The sequence below is a fragment of the Leptosomus discolor genome, chromosome 8, assembly GCF_034619465.1.
Source record: "Leptosomus discolor isolate bLepDis1 chromosome 8, bLepDis1.hap2, whole genome shotgun sequence".
Classification (NCBI taxonomy): domain Eukaryota; kingdom Metazoa; phylum Chordata; class Aves; order Leptosomiformes; family Leptosomidae; genus Leptosomus; species Leptosomus discolor.
Genome location: NC_141398.1, coordinates 33,646,712 through 33,666,020, shown reverse-complemented (window position 1 = coordinate 33,666,020; position 19,309 = coordinate 33,646,712). Strand labels below are relative to the sequence as shown.

Below are 19,309 nucleotides of genomic sequence, written 5' to 3'. Positions count from 1 at the left end.
AAACCCACCTGGATGCGATCCTGTGCAACCTGCTCCAGATGAACCTGCTTTAGCAGGGGGGTTGGACCAGATGATCTCCAGAGGTCCCTTCCACCCCTACTATTCTGTGATTTTGTGAAGTAGACGCTACTTCTAGTAGCTGTGAAAGTTTATAACTTCTATTGAATTCTAACAGGTTTTGTACTGGTGTGGTTAAACACTTTTAGACTTTCAATTAACGAGGTTTTAAAGCATATGCATAAGTTTTATTGAAATTGAGGCAACTTTGGCATGTCTATATAATTTGCTGAATTTATTGCCTTAGTTATTGACAAGGGAAGCAGCAAAACAAATAAAAGCTGTTGTTAAAGATTGACACACACATAATAGATGTCAAATATGTGTTGCATAAATAACATGTTACCAACTGAACAAATTAATTATCCTGAACAAGGAATTATTATTATTACATCTTCTGAGCTTTTCAAGGGAATGTGCAGTTCTGTGCTCGTCAGGATCCAAAACCTTTAAACGTTTCCCTTTTCCACTATAGTCAGTCCCAGAGTGACTCAATCAGGCAATGATAACACATGCAGGCACAGACTCGCTCCATCTCCCTGCAGTCTGGATGCCTCGCTGCTTTGCAGCGAGTGACTACTGTCTGTTGCTGTGATTTATATTTCTACTGTGTTACATTTCTGATTAGTTTTCAGTTTTATTTGCTAGGTAACTATCACATGTATCCAAAAGAAAGGGCCAGCCCACGGTGAAATCAAAAGGCATATTTTGAAACCTTATTCTGCACAGTCCTGGAATTCAGAACTGTATTCCCAGTTCCTAGTGTCACCATAATGTAATATCTGGCCATAAAACTATATGGGATGTTAATTTAACATTGTGAAAAGAAGAACACTTACCTTTATCAAAAATTTCTTTCAGCACTCCTCGTTTTATAAGCTCTTCTCTGCTCTGCCTCATTGATATTTTTCTTTCCAAAGCTGTAAGCAAAGGAGAAGGGTCAACATAAATAGAAAAGAAGATAAATGATTGTTTTAAAAGGCTCTATGCCTTTTAAGGCATTTAGAAAAAGCTTTTTCTCCTCTTCAAGTCAGTGGCAAATTAGCATCTCAAAATAAAGGCTACTGGCAGTCCACAAAATCTGCCTGCTGCTGTAGCACAGTCGTTATTTGACAGAAATGGCTATAGAGTGACTGATTTGAGGGCATGTCTGCACTCCCATTGCTTAATTTTGACATGACCCGAGCATTTCTGTGGAGAATTACAGACAGTAAAGGAAGAAAAAGGCAATTAGTGCAGAAGCTGGAGAGGGAAAGGTAAGAAAGGGGGCAACATGAAGGATCACACCAAGGAAAGATGTGTCCATAGACTGTCCTCAGGTCATGAAAGAGGACTGGCATCTCTGTTGCCCTGAAGCCAAGGCTCATTTCCAATTAACTCCAGTGAGAGCAGATCAAGGTGTTTGGGACAGTGCCAAAACCCTCCAAAACCCAGCTGTTTAATGGAGCCTTCTCCTCCCTGGAGGGGTGTTTTCCCCCAAAAAGGTATAAATGAGGGAAACTCCATGACAGCCACTGCAACTTACACCAGGTCTGAACAGCCTGAGTCCTGTATTGGCTGCTTGGAGACCGTGATCACTGGGGTGGCAAAACAACAAATAGAAATTTCATGTTTGTTTAGTTCAACAGTAATTAAAACAATGTCCAATTAACCAAAACACCACAAAGGACAGGCATTCAGGCAAAGAGCTGAAAGACAGTAAGAAAGGGGCAAAAGAAGTGACGTGCAGGAGTCGCTGTGACTGTGCGCACTCTGAGAGAAACAAGTTTGTGCCTGCCAAAAAAGAGGCACAGTCAAGGGCAAATCGCTTCTGCCATATGCTCCCCTGTCAGGCCCAGCACAGATACATGCACACACAAATGAACTGGGACTTAGTATCTCCAGCCTGACCAAGTCAAATTATAAGCAAAACAGGCTTTGAAACCCTCTCTCCATCCCTGAAAACATGGAGGTGTAACCTTTTCTGGCACTGCTGCATACTGACTGTTCCCGCACAGGCACATATACTCGGTGAATTAGCTGTGCTTATACTGACACGCTGCATTCACTGCAACTTATTTGCTGTCAGACACTTACAGCTTAGTATGAACAAGGCCAGCTCTGCTTCACTCTTTTCCATAGGATAAATTTAGGTTTCCCCATTTTAAAAACCAGTTTAGAACATGTGTGCTTCAAGACAAAGATGGCCAGTAGGTACAGTCAGTAGCAAATAAAACCCCTGGTCTCCCCTGAACACACCTTCTGAACTTCAGCATCAATCAGAATTAATGGCAGGTCCCTTTCCTGAGGAACAAGACTCCATAACCATTAGCCAGCCACATGGTACAGTTTTATTTTGGAGGCTATTAACAGCCACAGCATTTTCAAAAGTGCCTTAGCCCCATTTGAAGAAGCGCTTTAGGCTCTGACTTTCAATGAAACTTCAATTTCTAAGTTTCTAATATGCTTTTGAAAAGAAATACCCAACAATCAGACTCTGGCATTATGTTGCAGACTGCTCCCCAAGCTGCCTTTTCCTGCGCTGAAGGAGCCTCATTCTGCTATGACATTTAAAGCTTTTTCCTCTTCCTCCTTAAGAACAGTTGCCCTCAGCCCCTCCAAAAAAAGCCAAAACAAGCTACAGCTAACTCCCAAAATTTCTCCCACTATAGGAAGTGTTAAACCCCTGACTTTAAAGAGCAATTTGGCGGCACCCAACACCTTTTACAATAGGTCTGAGAAAGTATAATTTTCTGTTAGCATAAGCAGTCTGTCAAGCCTTGTTCTTCAGTGGGAAGTCAAGTTGGGTGAACCAGCAGCAAAGCAGCAGTTTCTGCAGACTGCTCACAAAACAAGGACACAGGCAAATACTGCTATTTCTGTACTTTACCATAAACAGCTAAGTAACAGATCCACATTTTACATACAAATTCACTGGCACCCACCTGGGTTCATCGTCTCACCCTCCTGCCTAGTCAGCAGCTGGCCATGCATGGTAGCAGCATGGCTACTGACTTCACGGCTAGGAAGTTCCACCACATTATTAAAGTAGTGGTAAGAAACATGGTAATTTCGTGGATTGGAGTTCACGCTTCTGGGGGATCAAGTGCTCAATAGGGCTAGCAGGACATTTTGAAGACGAGCACCTCTCTCGAAACAGTGGCTGTGAAAGACACTCAAGTATCAACCAAGACTTCTCAAAGTCATCGGCTATTTTTGCAGTCTAGAGGAATTTCGAAGACAGAATATGTATGTCTGGAAGACTGTATATACACAGGCTTTTCAGATGCTCCCTTTTAGTTGTAATCTGTTTTTGCTCAAGAAAAAAAAACAACACAACCCTCCAATTTGAAGCTGAGACTGGAACAATTTTTTCAGTTTCTAAATCCTTTCTAAGTAAGTACAGGACTTAAAGTATTAATTATTTTCCTACTAAGCCAGTTTAATTAATAAGATATTTAGAGGAAGGGCATGCTGGGCTAAGAGCAGCACTGAATGATAATAACAGATGTTATACTAAAACTATGGAACATGCTGCCTTCCTTTAATACAAATCTTCCTCCCAAACAAGTCTCACACATTTAAGTGCATAAACTGCTATGCTACTGCTGGATCAGATGGAAAAAAATCACAAGCACTTAGATGCAAAACTCATTAGGACCTAACAGCCTGAACAATGAAATGTTTTACTCGGTCTGGATTTCTCTGGCAAGGATTTCCAGTTCTTTTACGAAGGATTTTCTTTTCAAGCAGAAAGCTGATACAAAATAAATTCATTCACTCTCTACTGAGAAGGGATCCATTCACAGCAGAGGATAAATAAAACCCTCTGAATTAATCCTTAATTCATGAGAACCTTGTAAATTCTGTGATGGGGAAAAATTAAATATAATTAGTATTTAACAAAAGATGTATTACTTCATTGGTGATTTTCCTTGGTTTTTAACCTATTTTTTTCATTTGTACAATTTTCCAGGAGATTAGAAATCAGCATTAAGCCCTCTTTATGGGGTCTACTTACGCCAGAAACTGGTTATCTTAACAAATTCATCCATTCTCCAAGAAACCCTCAGTTACCAGTTTATAGAAATGAGCATACGTGTATTTTATGGTATAAGCATATAGATTTTGCCAGTGTCTCTGCTGTATGCTGTTTCTTTTGCTCTGATGAAGAAACAGTGGGATATGTTTTTATTAATGGTTCTGCGCTGGTATCTTTGAACTCGTCCCTCAGGAGCAGCACCCCTCTGCTGTTCAAGCAGAGCTTTTCTCTATGGCAGACCCATTAAGATCAGTAAAGCCCTGACAGGGTCAAGAGGATTTCCTGCCCCTCTGTTCTGGAAATCAAGTAGAGTTTTGTCTTTATTCCTTTAATAAGCCGTTGCGCTCCGCGACGGCAGTGATTGTGGGCTGCTCCTCCAGCTGAGAAGGTGAAGCTCGCTGCTGCCTCTGTGCCAAGTGCGTCTGCTGCTCCATTAACCAGGCAAAAGTCAGGACATGTAACCTTCCCGTCCCTTCCACCCTTCCCTTCAAGACCAAAACATCTCAGATGTAATCTTCTAACCTGCATCTATATGAGAATAAACAGTCCTCCTTTGCATAACTTGTCATGTTGCTGCTTAAACCAAAGGCTGGACTAAATAAACAAGTCCTGCCTTTTCTTCTCATCTGACAACCAAAATCAAACCCCAGTCTGTGCTAGCCAGTTGAATCGTAACCTCGTTTTTTTCTGATGTTGCCCTTGCCCTTTGTGTTAAAGAGCACTGGGGGTTGCTTTGCATGAATTCTTCCTTTCCAAGGCCACTATAATTTTCATGATGATTTTAGGAAGCAAAAGTCATCATAGGAATGGAGCTCAGAGCAGAAGCTTTCTGGTGCATCAATTATATTTGGATTCCATAGGCAGAAATTTGTGTTGCTAATAATTCAGATCTGAATAATTAGAAACAAGTAAATCAATTGTTTTGCACAGTGTTAAGATAAACAACTATCAATATTTCCTTAGGACTTGTAAGGAAGGAGAGATTTTCAGATGTGATGGATTATGTATCAAAATATGTTAAAATTCTTTCAGCTATGTATCTGACAATTTTTTACAGTATGGGCTTCTGCCTCTGAGTTGGCCTCCTTATATATTAAGGGCAAATCTCAAGCATGATTTACCTTAGCCTAATGTAAGCACCTAAAACAGGCTGAACTGCACCTTGGAAGTGCCTGTTAGTCTTTACTGACAGTAAAGGAAGCTAAGGGTGAGAGGCTGAGATAAAGACGCATAAAATTAGGGCTGAATCCATTCCTGAAATCAAAATTGACTGAAGAGGGTAGTTTTAAGAAAAGAAATACTGCTGTAGATGAAAGTCTCAGATGCAGGTGAGGAATACATGGATGTGTTGGCTCTCACAGAGCTCCATTAATTTTGGGACTGTTTCAATAGCTGTGGTATGACACCCAGCATTGCTGCAGTGAGCCTGGGGTCTGACCAATGCCAAAACATAGCTTGGGTGAAATAACTGTTTTGCTTTGCTCAGTGCTAAATACGAATTTTGCTTGGCTTCAAACACTCAGAAGTCTCTTGAAGAAAAATTATCCCAACAGGTTTCTGAATCTTTGAGATTTAAAGTTCCTTACAGAAGTTTCGTGTCTCTCTAACCTCAGCCTGGGTTTTCGTGTAACAGTACCATCTAAAAAATTTGACTCAGACAGATTATCACCTAGAAAGGATTAGAAGCCCCTTTTTGTCCGTGATGTCGTCTGCCCATGTCATTTTTCAAGCTGACTGTAGCCTAGCACTCCCATTCTATGAGATTACAAAATAAGTGAACATCAGCAGGGGAAAGATATGCAGGTATTAAAATCTAAGCTGCATTTAAAAAAAAAAAATTACAAATACCTCTCCAAATCAGGTGCTACTACAGTAGTTGACCAAACAAAACTCTTTCAGCATGTAAATCATTTGGAAAACTTTTGTGGTGTGTGCTAGAAGACAAACTAATAAAACAGGACGAAACCTGGCATTGATGCCACTGTTACTGGAGGAGTAACTCAAAACACTCTAGAAGTAAACCAGTATCATTATTATCATTACATAGCTGGAAAGGAACTTGGTTTGTCATCTGCTATATTAATAGCAACTGTTCTGCAGCTGGTGGCCAACACTCCAGGCTAGGAAATTTGTTAATCTATAATTAAGACAAATAAAATAATAGAAAAAAGAGGCCAAAAAAACCCAACAACCCCCAACACCAAACTATTAATTTTATTTTATTTCCAGTCTTGCAAGTACAACTGGATTTATTTTAGATTATGACTACTTAAAACACAAAGAAGACAATACATGTCTTCTAAGACAATACATGTCTTCAAGCATCTTGCTTGCACTCAGATCCAGATCAGCTCAAGACACAGGTCCATTTCCAGTTAGAAGCACTGGACTAGGAGCATGGTAAATCTTCATCTGCAACAGGCAAGCCTTTGAAATTACAGAGTAAAAATATACACATTGCTTTGAGAATACAGGATCAAACCTACAAACCCTAGCTACCATCCAGAAGAGTTTAGGTGGTGTAACAGTTGCCACACCTGGTAACTACAGATAAAAAATGAATTCTCTCTTCCTTACTTGATGGTAAAAGAAAGTAAAACTGAGGAAGAAGCTGAAATCAGACTTAAGAAGACTCTAGATTTATACTGATCATTACCACATGTAAACTGCCAGAGGACAGACTTGGGAGGAAAATGGATGCAAAGTCAAATGTGTAAACATAGAATTGCAGGAGCTAATCAAAATACTGCAAACCACAGTAAGCAAAGATGATCACAATACAATAACATAACCCAGAAATGCAGAATACAACCAAGAATTCAGCAAGGAAAGGCAGAGAAATAAAATTTGAACTCTACCATAATTAATAGAAGCAACTGAACTAAAGAAATCAGAAGTCTAATTCAAAAGCAGCTGGACTTTATTTTTTCATGTAGAAGGACTGAAAAAAAAAAATCAAAGAAGCTGCCTTCCTAGGAAAAGAACTACATTTCAAGCTAGATCCAAAGAAAGAAACCCAACATAATGGATTTCACAGGCCAAGCAGAGCAAGCCTGGCAGAAGATGAATATGTGAAAACAGGAGATAAAACAAGAAATCCTGACAAATATAACAAAAGGTGTGTGTTCGGTGAAAAAAATCTAAGAAAATGGAAGTGAAAAGAAAACAAGACTGTAGACACCCTTAAGAAAATTGTTACCACCCTCAACTGTCCAGCTAATAATCAGCAAACCAGAACTCCACACTGTGTCAATGAACTGTGACAGCCTATCAACAGTATTTTGGAAAGACTCGCATTTTCATCCCCTTTCTCCATAACTGCTTTTCTTGTCACACTTGAGAAGTATTGTACAGCAGGTTAGGGAGAAATTCAGAAAGCCGACCAGAATACTGAAAAAGTGAAGAAAATACATGCCTCCTGTTCTTCCCTCTGAACTGCTGTACAGCATTTTCGTGAATTCCTAGGTAATACTAGGTCAAGAACTGGAAACCTCAGCCACCAACAGGTTTTGCTTGCCACAATTTAATGAAAAATGAGGCTCTGTAGCTTAATTAAAGACATTTGCAACAAGGTAACATAGCATATCTTAGAGTATACCTGCTCTGTAATTACAGCGTGATTGCAGCACAGAAAGCCATACCCTGGGCGTTCTGAGTATATATATAATTTAGGCACCAAGAACAGTAATGAGGGGGTGGTACTGACTTCTTTGAAGGCTTTCATCCAAGTAAGAAACCTGGTAGGCTAGAACAGCCCATGCTGAAGTTCATGCTGCTACCAGCACCCTAAGTAGCAACAGCTAGATTAAAGATAAATCGAGCATAGCTATTACCACCACAGTTTTTGCTGCAATGAAGCTATGTCCTACGTGCCAGCAGAAGGCAGCTGATGCAGTCCTTATGATAGGAGATCCATTCATGTTTTCAGATGGACCACTAGCAGATGAAATGATGGTTTCTCCTACAGGCTTCTGTGTTACAAGATGCAGAAGTTGGAGTATCAAACAAACAGTAAGGGTATGGGTTCTACTCATCAAGCCTTTGCAACCAGACAAGATAAGTGATGACATCTGAAAGAACTATGCAGGAACATCAGCAGCACCTGTACATCCCAAAGAACGGTTGCGTGTTACACATGACTCAACTTGCTTTAGGCACCTTGCGGTCTCAGATTTCTGTACGTACAACAAACAACAACTATGCTAAAAGCAAATTAGTGAAGAGCTGGGTGAGATATCTGCAGTGCGTTTCCCTTATCCTGAGAAGATGATAGTCACACAGACGATACTGCAGTAGGGGTCTGCAGTGTCCTCTGTAATGGTAGAAATGTCTATTTGCAATACTCTGCTGCATAATAGTTCAGGAGACCTTCTTCAAAGCAAAAACCAAAGCATCCACATGGTAGGCATCGCTAGAATAAGATATCGACTCCTGCAACTCTCTGCAACTGAACAGAATTCTCTCTAGAACAGAGTTTACACATGGGATATAAATAACCACGCAAGCTGCTGCTTTTGGATTTGCTCCCCTTCAGACAACACACCCAGATGGCAAAATACAGAGCACAGTTTACAGAAACAAGTCTCACAGATGTCAGGAAACTGGATTCTCCAGTATAACTTTTAGAGGGTGAAGGAGTCAGTTTTTCTGGGACAGAAAGAGAGGGAATATCAAGATAGAGCCAAAACAACAGCAGGCTGATGATAAGAAGGGAGGAGGAATGCTTGGACAGACCACCAGGAGATGACAACCAAACTACTGGCCAGTATTTGGTCCCCCTGTTTTCCAGCTTGGAGGATGTCCCTGCTGACAGAGAAGAGAGCTGTACTCAGTAAAACAAGTAGCACAAGTCTTTCTATAGTAACTACAAACTGCTGGGTAGATGGTTTTACAGCTTCAGTTTACATTACAGCTGCAACTTTACAAACATGTATTGCCTGACACCCATAGCCAGACAGACGCGTAAAAACAGTGCATTACTGCCTAATGAAATCTTACTTCGGCTACAGTGAAGAAAGCTTGATCTGCTGGATGCTTCTATTTCACCAGCTAGAGATTTGGGATAACTTCAAAAATACCTGCACATTACCCAAAGTGTGTATTTACACACACAACACTGTTGTAGTAAATTACAGTTTAGGAAACAGTTCTTTCACTTATACTGGAATAATTAGTACATAGCAGCCTCCCAAACAGACACACAAAGCAGCTGAATAGTTGTGTACCTGTGTCCACGTGTACACCTATTTATAATAAATGTTACAAAGCATAGCTTGCAACTAAGAAATACCTACTTAAATCCGAAGTTGGCTGAGCACCTTTTTGAGAGAGAAGCTATTAAGATTCCAAGTACTTCTTGGAAACCATCACTACTTTTGTACAAAAAAACCTGAACTACGCACACACAAATTAAAAATGCATTTGTTATTAGAATGAACTGGCATCAACCCTTCAACACAGACCTCTGTTAAGAGCCAAACAGGAAATCATTCATCTAATACTTGATTATAGAAATGACTGAATCACAAGCAACAGACACTTCCTCCAAAATAAGAAGATTCCTGAATTGCAGCTGTCACATCATCCAGCAATTGTCTTTGGATGATACTTCCAGCTTGTGCAATGGCACTAGCTGGTTGGTACATAACAGACTTAATGCCAAAAAAAACCCAAAGTGCCTTTAACACCATTGTCTTATCACCCAAAATAGTGCAGTCGACTTTCTGGTTTGGAAGCTGACAATAGTTCAAGCTACAGTAAAGCCACATGTGCAATTTCAGTATGTTTTACACATTTAGAGTCTTTGTCTGGTTTTTTTTTTTTTTTGCTTTTTTTGCAAGCTGAAAAGGCAACTTTCCTAGACGGAGGGAAACTTTCCACTATGCATGGCAGCCCTCTGGAATAAACAGAGCAAAAAAAGATGAGACTGGGATTTCAGTTACAGTAACATGAATGCAGAATAGCTTCACGAGAATTTGGCATGCACCATCCTGCCTTGTAGTACAAATTATTCTATTATTTCAACAGGGGATATTTAAAAAAAATCCACCAATCACAGAATGGTTTTATCCTCCTCTCCAGCAAGTGCTGATGTTATCTGAGAAAATAAGGCATTTTTACACTTAGCATTATATGTTATCTTAGTGCTTTTTTGTGTGCAAAAACATTGTTACAATGCTTGTCTGGGATGTGGAGGTAGAGCTGAAGATACCAAACACATTTAGACAATAACAGTTTTGAAATGAAGTACTGATATAAGAAGCAAATTTGGAAAATAATAGGCAGGAAGGACAGTGAAGTGAAGGAGATATGATAATAGCCTAGACATTTCTTACAGTGTAATCACATTATAAATGTAGATAATATTGTATAAAATAAAGGTACAAAGTCAGTCTGATACCTCAGTATTCCAGTGTTAGTCTCCTTACTGTCCAGAACTTAATAATGTTTATTTGTTAAATGTGTAGAAAACCAAACAGAAAATTGGTAGATTCAAAGATGATCTAGGGTTAAAAGCAATGGCCCAGAAGGATAAAGGCCATGGTAAACAAGCCAAATATTTTTCACAGCAGTGCTAATCCTGAAGAGCTTCAGCAGAATTGCAGAGTGAAACTCTTCTTTACAAGGAGCTGTGGAAGTCTTTCTCAGTGAAGTGTCACTTGGAGAACTTTTAAAAGAAATCAATAAAATGAGGAGCAGCGAACTGCCAAGACCAGACAGTTTTCTTTCCAGAATTCCTCAGGAAATCGCATACGAACTAGTAAGTGTGGCATATAACCCAGATAAAACAGAAAAGTGCAAGGTGGTGAATAGAACGTTGGTATTTTTAAGAGTCCAAAAGTCACCTGGGAATTACAGACCAGTAAGCCTGGTTTCCATACCACCAGCCTAGGGACAGCTATACAGAATAGAGCTAAAAATAGGAGACCTAGAACAGAAGAGAGATGGGAGAAGGATCATCCTGGGTTTGAGGTGGGAAGTTCACAGAAGCCAATGAATGAAGATGCTCTGCTCCATGTTAGTGATTTCAGAGTTCCAAAACCCCTATGTTAAGGTCTTTGAAAGAATTAAAATGGCATGAGATAAGAGCGAGCATCCTCTAGTGGATTAATAACATGTAGAAAGCAAGGAGGAATGCCCTATACATAAAACAGAGCCATGTGGTATGACCTGCTCTCTTCTTCACAAAGACACATTCTAGAAATGCTGGCAACAGGGAGATGACAAAATTTGCTGATTGCAGTCAAAACTTAGGCTGACTCCAAAAAGCTACAAAAGAGCTTATGATACTAAACGATGTGTGACAAAATTCAACATTGATAAGAGCAAAAAAGACATTTGGGAAAAGGCAGCCCTAACTGTACACACTTAATAACAGCTAAATTAGTCATTCCCACTTGAAGACAGCAATTGGAAACTCCGCAGAGAATTCTCTGAAAACATCATCTTAATGCTTGGGGCAGTAAAAAGGGAAACAGAAATTCAGAATTATCAGGAGATAAATACAGCACCTTTGTGCTACTGTACTAGTCTATAGCTGATGCAAGTCTGGTTATACATCTCCAAAAAGATACAGTGGAACTAAAAAGGTTATGAAAAAATGTAAAAAGAATGATTAAATGCATGGGTTACTTTTTACAAGAGTAAAAAGGAATAGTGAAACTGCATTTTTTTCTCATCTCTTCTTTTATATCAAGGTCCTGGTCCCCTGACATTCACAAAAATACACGGTAACTGTCACCTAGGCTGTGCTCTGCATGAACCAGATAGTTGCCTGGAAGGAAAATCAAGGCAAAAACCAGGATACCGACATCAGTACACACATTCTACATACCCTCTGGTGGGAGCTGCATCAGGCAGGGCTCCCTTGGCCTGGCATGGCCCTTCAAAGCATTCCCACAACTCTTGCACTCTTCTGGACCCAGAGATGAGGGGAAATTCATCCAGAAGGACATGAAGCACCTCCCCTGTGAGGACAGGCTGAGAGAGTTGGGGTGGTTCAGCCTGGAGACGAGAAGGCTCCAGGGAGACCTTATAGCGGCCTTCCAGTACCTAAAAGGGGCCACAGGAAAGGTGGGGAGGGACCCTTGATCAGGGAGTGTGGTAATAGGACGAGGGGAAACTGTTTCAAACTGAAAGAGGAGAGATTTAGATTAGATACCAGGAAGAAATTCTTCACTGTGAGGGTGGTGAGAGACCGGCACAGGTTTCCCAGAGAAGTTGTGGCTGCTCCCTCTCTGGCAGTGTTCAAGGCTAGGCTGGATGGGGCTTGGAGCAACCTGGTCTAGTGGGAGGTGTCCCTGCCCATGGCAGGGGGTTGGAACAAGATGGTCTTTAAGGGCCCTTCCAACCCAAACCATTCGATGATACTATAAGTCTATGATTTCGCCTTCTGAATGCATGAGATGGCCTTCGGCAGCAATGAGAGCTCCTGATCTCATGCATCATGGTCATGACCCATTGCTCCAGATCTGTGGCCATAACAACATAAGAGAGAGATGCGAGCCAGTCTGCATCACCTGCCCTAGGGACCACAGGCCACGCTAGAGCAGACACCATTACAGCAAACTGTCAAACAGAAGTCTTCACTCCGGGAAACAGGCAACTGAGAGAATGCAACAGAAGTCTCTAACACCAGGAATACTCATTCACTCGTTTATAAAATACAAGAAATAAAGAGCACCCAACAAAGTGGTCAGGGTACATCTGAAAAAAAAGGGTGCTTTTGTGTACAATGTCTTTTTTTCATTGTGAAATTAACTGCAAGAGATATCCATTAAAGCTAAAAAGCGTAATTGGGTTCCAACGAAACAAAGCAATGGAGGATAAATCCACACATGGCTCCTTGATTCGGATGCAGCTTTTGGCTTATGAATTTCTGAGTGCTGCAATATGATTTGTTATGTGAGGGGACAGATAAATACATACTTACTCTGCTTCTTGCATATGCTTTTACTAAGCATAACTGTTGACTGCAAGAAAAGATACTGGGCTACACAGATTTCAGTTTGATCTACTATGTCTGTCCTTGAATTTATTTAATGAATCAGGAGAAAACACCCTCGATCCCATCACACAAAACTATATCCCGTAGTCAGTTATCTAATTGCTGGGAAATATGCAAAGGCATCTAATTTGCCTTTGAAAGGAACTTGAATTTTATCTCCTTACTGTGCATGTCAGGGGATTTTTCCTTTGTGATTAAATCAGACCTGTTAAGTAATATAGAGTTCAACATACTGGCATCTAGAATTACAAAAAAAGGTTCAAGTTTCATGGCCTATGTAGTGCTGGTTGCAAAAGTAGCTTGCTAGCTAGTATGGCATCCAGGCTTAGAAACCTTTTTCAACCTGGGCTTCAGGATTTTTCATTCATTAATTCCAGAGAAAGCAAAGACTTTACTTTTATTTTATTTTTATTTTATTTTATTTCAGATCTAGGAAGTACGAGAGTGTGTGCTGTATTTCATGTTGGACAAATCTTAATCATTATTGATTGCTTTCTGTGACAGTGCAGGACGTAAAGTGCCAATGGAATGTGAAACTGAAATATGAAATTCTGCCCACTGTCAGGTAATGACCTGACTGTAGATGCTTTATAAACAAAGACAATAAAGTTGAGCTGTTCTGCAGATTTTGACTAATGCTTCAGAAAAGAATCACAGAGAGGCTGCAAATCACTGCTCCATGGACAATTACAAGTTTGATAAAAGTTGACACTACGTTGAAATATTTTTCTGAAGATTATCAAATTGTCATTATGTTGTTATAAATACATTAATGAAAATATTAATGAAGTAGCTTGAAAATTCAGATATAAGCGAAGAAATAATACAACGTAATGATTAACTCTACCTAAATATTCTACTGTACCAACTTTATCTTGGTCTTTTTTTACATCAGTAAGATTTGGATGATTTATTTTTGTGAAAGTTCACTTATTTCTGTTGCATAATAGCAATAGATGTCAGTCTATTTCTGCCATCATAATTAGTTGCTGTGGAGATGGATGAAATATCATGGATTATTATAATTGCAAATGAGGAAGAAGCAGCAGGAAAAGATGACATTGATAACCTGCAAATATTGCAAGGTTCCTTGGAACTAGTTAACTACAAGGTATTTGAATTTACCATAGTAAAGAGCAGGCTTACAGAATATGGGGGTGGTGTACATTTCAGATGAATACACTGTGAAAGAACACGACAGTTACATGTGATGGGATCTTAAATTTAGCTTAATGTTAAAGCAAAATTATCATACAACCCATGCATCTTATGATTTTGTTACATATAATTTTGCTTAAAGCCTATAGAAAAGCCACTTACGGTATTCACCTTTATTACTATGAGGTAAAAAACCCATAGCAGTAGTACACAAAATCAGTAGGTGTTTTATCCTGAACTAATATTCTTTGGCAGATAAATGAAGGAGAAACAGGTGTTCAAGTATCTGCATGAAAAGTGGCTAGAATTATCCCCTTGACATAGTTCTTTAAAGGGCAAGAATCAAACTGTATCTTTCATGGGAGACTAATGAACCTCTTGGAGGGAGGAAGGACAAAGCAGACAAAAATAAAATTCCTGATATACTATTTTACAACAGAATTCCTTTGCATTATGTCATATTTTGCTGTAGGGCTGGCTGGCACTCCTATCTGCACCTCAACTGTTTAATGAGAGCTGCATAACCAATTGTGTGTGATGATGCCGCCTTCATACAGCTACTGTGTGCACTTCCAAAATAACAGCATTATCAAATCTTTGCCTTTTCTGCCTCAGTTGCTTGACGCAATTGGCCTGCATTAGAAAAAAAAGATTCCCCAAATGATGCTTTTATGAAGAAACACACTTTTTAAGGCTTGATTGAGCTAAATACTTTTACGTATTGCTCTTCAGAACTAAGTTGCTGCATTCTGAAACGTGAAGGGAAAGTGAGAAGCAGCTGTTTGTAGAACAAGATTTCTTCCCCTCTCTGAGCATAGCTGAGTGACTGATGTCAGAATTATATTCGCAAGATTTCCATGCCATTATTTGGATAAACACCAAACAAGTATCCTGGCATCTGATCAAGATGATAACGATAATTCAGGTGGACTAACCTATGGATGATAGAGCCACAGAATATCGGCGGATTTATACTGATTAAGCAACAAACACTGAGTGGTTTTAGTATCAACAGACATTCCGAGTTCAAAGATACTGGAATGGAAAGATCTCTTGTTTGTGGGAAGATGAACTAGTACACCCCATTCTGACCCACCCTGATGTTCCGAGAGGAGTTTGCATCAGCCGCTTAACAAGGCACAACCCAAAATAGGCTCACCTGCTGTTTTACCCATTTATTGTACCTTTTCAAGCCACCATTGCCCGATAATTAGGCTAATTTGATGTGAAGCCTCTTGCTTTTAAACTGATTTTTTTTTGTACATATTAAAGGGCTTTGCTTAGCAAGTGATTAAACAAATAAATATAAAACTGAAAATACATCTAGTTTGGAAATTTTCTTCTCTACATTGGTCAAACTAGAGACTGCACATCTCCCATCCTCTCATGAAGGCTGGGCAGGATGTGCAGTGTCTACCTTTTACTACTGCATGCTAAATAAAACTACGACGCACAGATGCATACTGCAGCATTACACACCGAAATGGGTCTGAGGGATGCTCTAATAACACTGAGAAATCAAGTTTTACCAAGAACTTTTCATACCTCCAATTCCATTAAAAATTATAGGCCTCCTACTGTTACATATCAATAGAGAAATACTAGTACAGCTCTGTGTCCAGTTTGGGGCTCCCTGGTACCAGAAAGACACTGACTAACTGGAGCAAGTCCAGCAGTGACCTACCATGGCAGCTGAACATGATGTGCAAGAGGGGCTCAAGGGAGGTGGGTTGCCTCAGCCTTGAGAAGTGAAGGCTGAGGAAGAATCTGATGGCCATCTGTCACTACCTAATGCATGGGTACAGCAGAGGCAGAGCCAGCCTCTTCCTGGAGCTATACGGAGAAAGGACAAGAGGCAACAGACAAGTTGCAGCAAGGGAAATTCTGACCAGACACAAGCAAAACAAGTCCTCATGCTAAGTGTAGTCAAACGTTGTAACTGGCCTCTGTCTCTGTCCCTTGTAACATGTAAAAGTTGACCAGGAAACCTACAGTAACTCCAGAGATGGCCCTGCTTTCAGCAAAGGTTGGACAGATATCCTCCAGATATTTTCCAGCCTCTATTAGTCCATGATTTCTAGTTAACAGAAATTAAAAGTGCTGGAGCACGCAGCGACATGCCACACTGACAGATCATGACAATATCACTAACTGCTGTTGCATACATTATGACACCCAACAGGTTCCACTGCTTTTGCACTAAAATTGTAAAAGCCCTAGATGCCACATCACTAACTTTAGGTTTCTTTGTTTACAAACAAAAGTACGCCACTTTACCCCAACTGAAACCAACTGACGTTACATTTCTTTTCAAGTTTGAGCAGCAGACCTTATGCATCCTCAAGGCATCATACCACACATCACTCTTGTCCTTTCAGGAGCCCTGTCGAACAGAGTAGTGACAATGCAGTGACACTCTGTTTTATACAAAGTTCAAGTTGATAATCTTTAGAGCAGAACATGCATAATGTTTAGAAATCAAAGTATCTTTAATCTCACTCATTGCAAGTTTTAATTAAGACCCTTAAGTCCAGTTTGTGAGTATGAGACTTAAGCTACTATATTAACAACAAATTAAGTCATGCAGGAGAATAAGCAACTTGATGAGGGAGTTATGAAATCATCAGTGAAAGCTTTCAGACCAACATCAACCAATACACAGTGTGAGTAACAAATGCTTAGTACGGCTTGGAATAGGAAAAAGCTCCTTTAAGGATCTTTAAGTTATCAACTGGCTCCTGAAAACAGACACCACTACTCCTCCTCAATGATCCAGTCTGCTCAGGTAGCAGTTTCCTGAATGTCTTTCTGCATCCATGAAGGAGTAACACCTTCTGCACTGAAATCTGCTAGAATGAGTGAGACTTGGTACAGGCCTGAGACTGTAAATAGTTAATTTGGATCATGTCAGTTAATTCTTATGTGTGAGCTATTTCTTTGTCATAAGAGAGATCCTTCCTTTAGCAGCTGTAGGGGCTTCTGCAGTCAGTTCTCCCCACAATGACTTCACCTTTACAGTGCAGTTTTCCACTGGATTTCATTTGCATATCAGTATACACTTTCTTTAGCATTTCTTTTTAACTAATTTGTGATATTATTTGCCCCCAGCAATTCTCAAAGCCGCTACCATATGAAAACATATTTGCATTATTCAGCTGTACAATGCAGTGGCATTTTGACCGTTAAGTCTCAGAACGGTGCTCACGGGCAACCTGAAAATCAATTGCTTGAGAAGCAACGGTCTAGATGCTTCTGGGGCAATGGAGGCGACCATATATATTTTGCAAGTCACGAACTCAGAAGTTTAGGCAATTCCTCCCAATTACAGATACAGTAATTAACACAGCTGATAGCTGACTGAGGTTAGAACTTAAAAAGGAGAAAAGTTCAGTGCCTCCTAAGATTTCAGGCACCCATATATGATTGGACAAGGATATGGGACCAGGAAGCGCAGAGACTTTCTAAACAGAAAACAACCAAAGACATACATTATTTCAGCTTCTTTAAATAAAAGGCAAAGGTTTGCTAGCCTTTAAGTTTGGGGAAAGGTTCAGGAAATCTTTGTTTTATTGGGAAGTATACCTGTTCATATTGTAAGCCACGTGGATTAACAGGAATTTACTATAAATTCGGGTCTCAGTCCTGCTGTACTTCAGATGCCTCTCTATTGACACCTATTGAAGCTTTGAAAGCCCATAGGTGTGTAAGTGCAGCTTCCTAGACGAAGTAAACTAACTATTTTCCCCAAACTCCTTCAGCTATAATTGCAGTCTTTAAGAAGTACTTCAGAAACTAAGAAAAGCTCAAGAGCATGAGACTTTTAGGGAGTCTCTCTTGCCTTTGGGATGGGCTTTATTTGCTGAACAGTAGCAAGTAGTTGTCATATTTTTTCCTGTTTTGTTATTTATTTAATAGATATTTGCTGAAAATAAATGAGATGTCAATGCTGTAGTATTTCTAAGCTTCAAAGGTACTAGCTCGGTCAAACAGTCCAGACATGCTGACGAATATGGGCAGGATTTCCAGACTGCTTTGTGGTATTTGACATCATAATAACTATGCATAATAATATGCATAGTAACTATGCAAACTGACACCAACCACAGAAATACATGATTATCCACAAAGCCAAGAAATAAAACAATGCAGAATGAAAAGTTACCAAGAAAAAAAAAATCCAGGGAAAAGTAGAAAATCATAAAAAGATTTTTCTTCACAGGATTCAGATGACATATTAGGGTTTTGAAGACTGTATCTGAGAAAAAGCCAAGGGCTAAACATGGTGAAGGAGATGAATGTATGAGAACCAGTTACTGGGTGGGTCCTTCTTGCAAACATCTCTTGTGTAATGCTTAAGAAGTAAAACCCTGCAGGACTTAAAATCTGCCTAGCATTATCTTGAATATTTTGGAGCTCAAACAGCCTTTTATCCTGTCTTTTAGACATCAGGGAGGAGTCAGGCAGGTGTGACAAGTATCACTGTAGGAAAATATTTAGTCAGTTATATATGGAGTGGAATGAGGCATATTCACAACAGGCTTACTCCCTTGGCAAATAACAGAAAATAATTAAATAATTACGATTTTATATTTGCAGAAAATTATTTAATGACACTGTATTTATTTAGTCAATGAATAGATATGGACATGCCAGCTGGCTTCTCTCCATCTCAACATATAGTGAGTTCTGACTTCTTTTCAAGAGTAAAAATAAAGGCCCAATTTAGGTAACTAATTACTACAATCACAGAACCAAATCCTGCTGTCATTACCTTTTAAAATCACAGATTAAATTTCACTAGAGTTCATGTGCTTATTGCAGATATAAATTGGTGCAGCAGGGTGCATATACTTTTGCATTACTTAATTTACTCTAAACAATGGTGGAAGTTGACAGTTCAAAAAATAATTCAAAGGGGGAGAATCTCTTTTTTTTTAAAAAAAACAATTACTGTTGCTTGACCTATTTGATTTTTTTCTTGGTACATAAAAAGGCCTGAAAAGAGATAGAGGTGCTCAGTATTTCCACATAGTTGTTTTCATGTAATCTCAGAAATATCAGGTAAA

The 19,309-nt window shown here is 39.6% G+C and overlaps 1 protein-coding gene across 1 annotated transcript in view; it reads right to left on the bottom strand.

Annotated features, from left to right (window-relative positions):
* Positions 1–19,309, bottom strand: part of PHACTR1 (phosphatase and actin regulator 1) — a 307,280-nt gene that overhangs the window by 72,324 nt on the left and 215,647 nt on the right. The window contains exon 5 of the mRNA XM_086468979.1: positions 897–977. Coding sequence (XP_086325105.1) covers positions 897–977 — 81 coding nt within the window. The remainder of the gene's footprint in view (positions 1–896; positions 978–19,309) is intronic.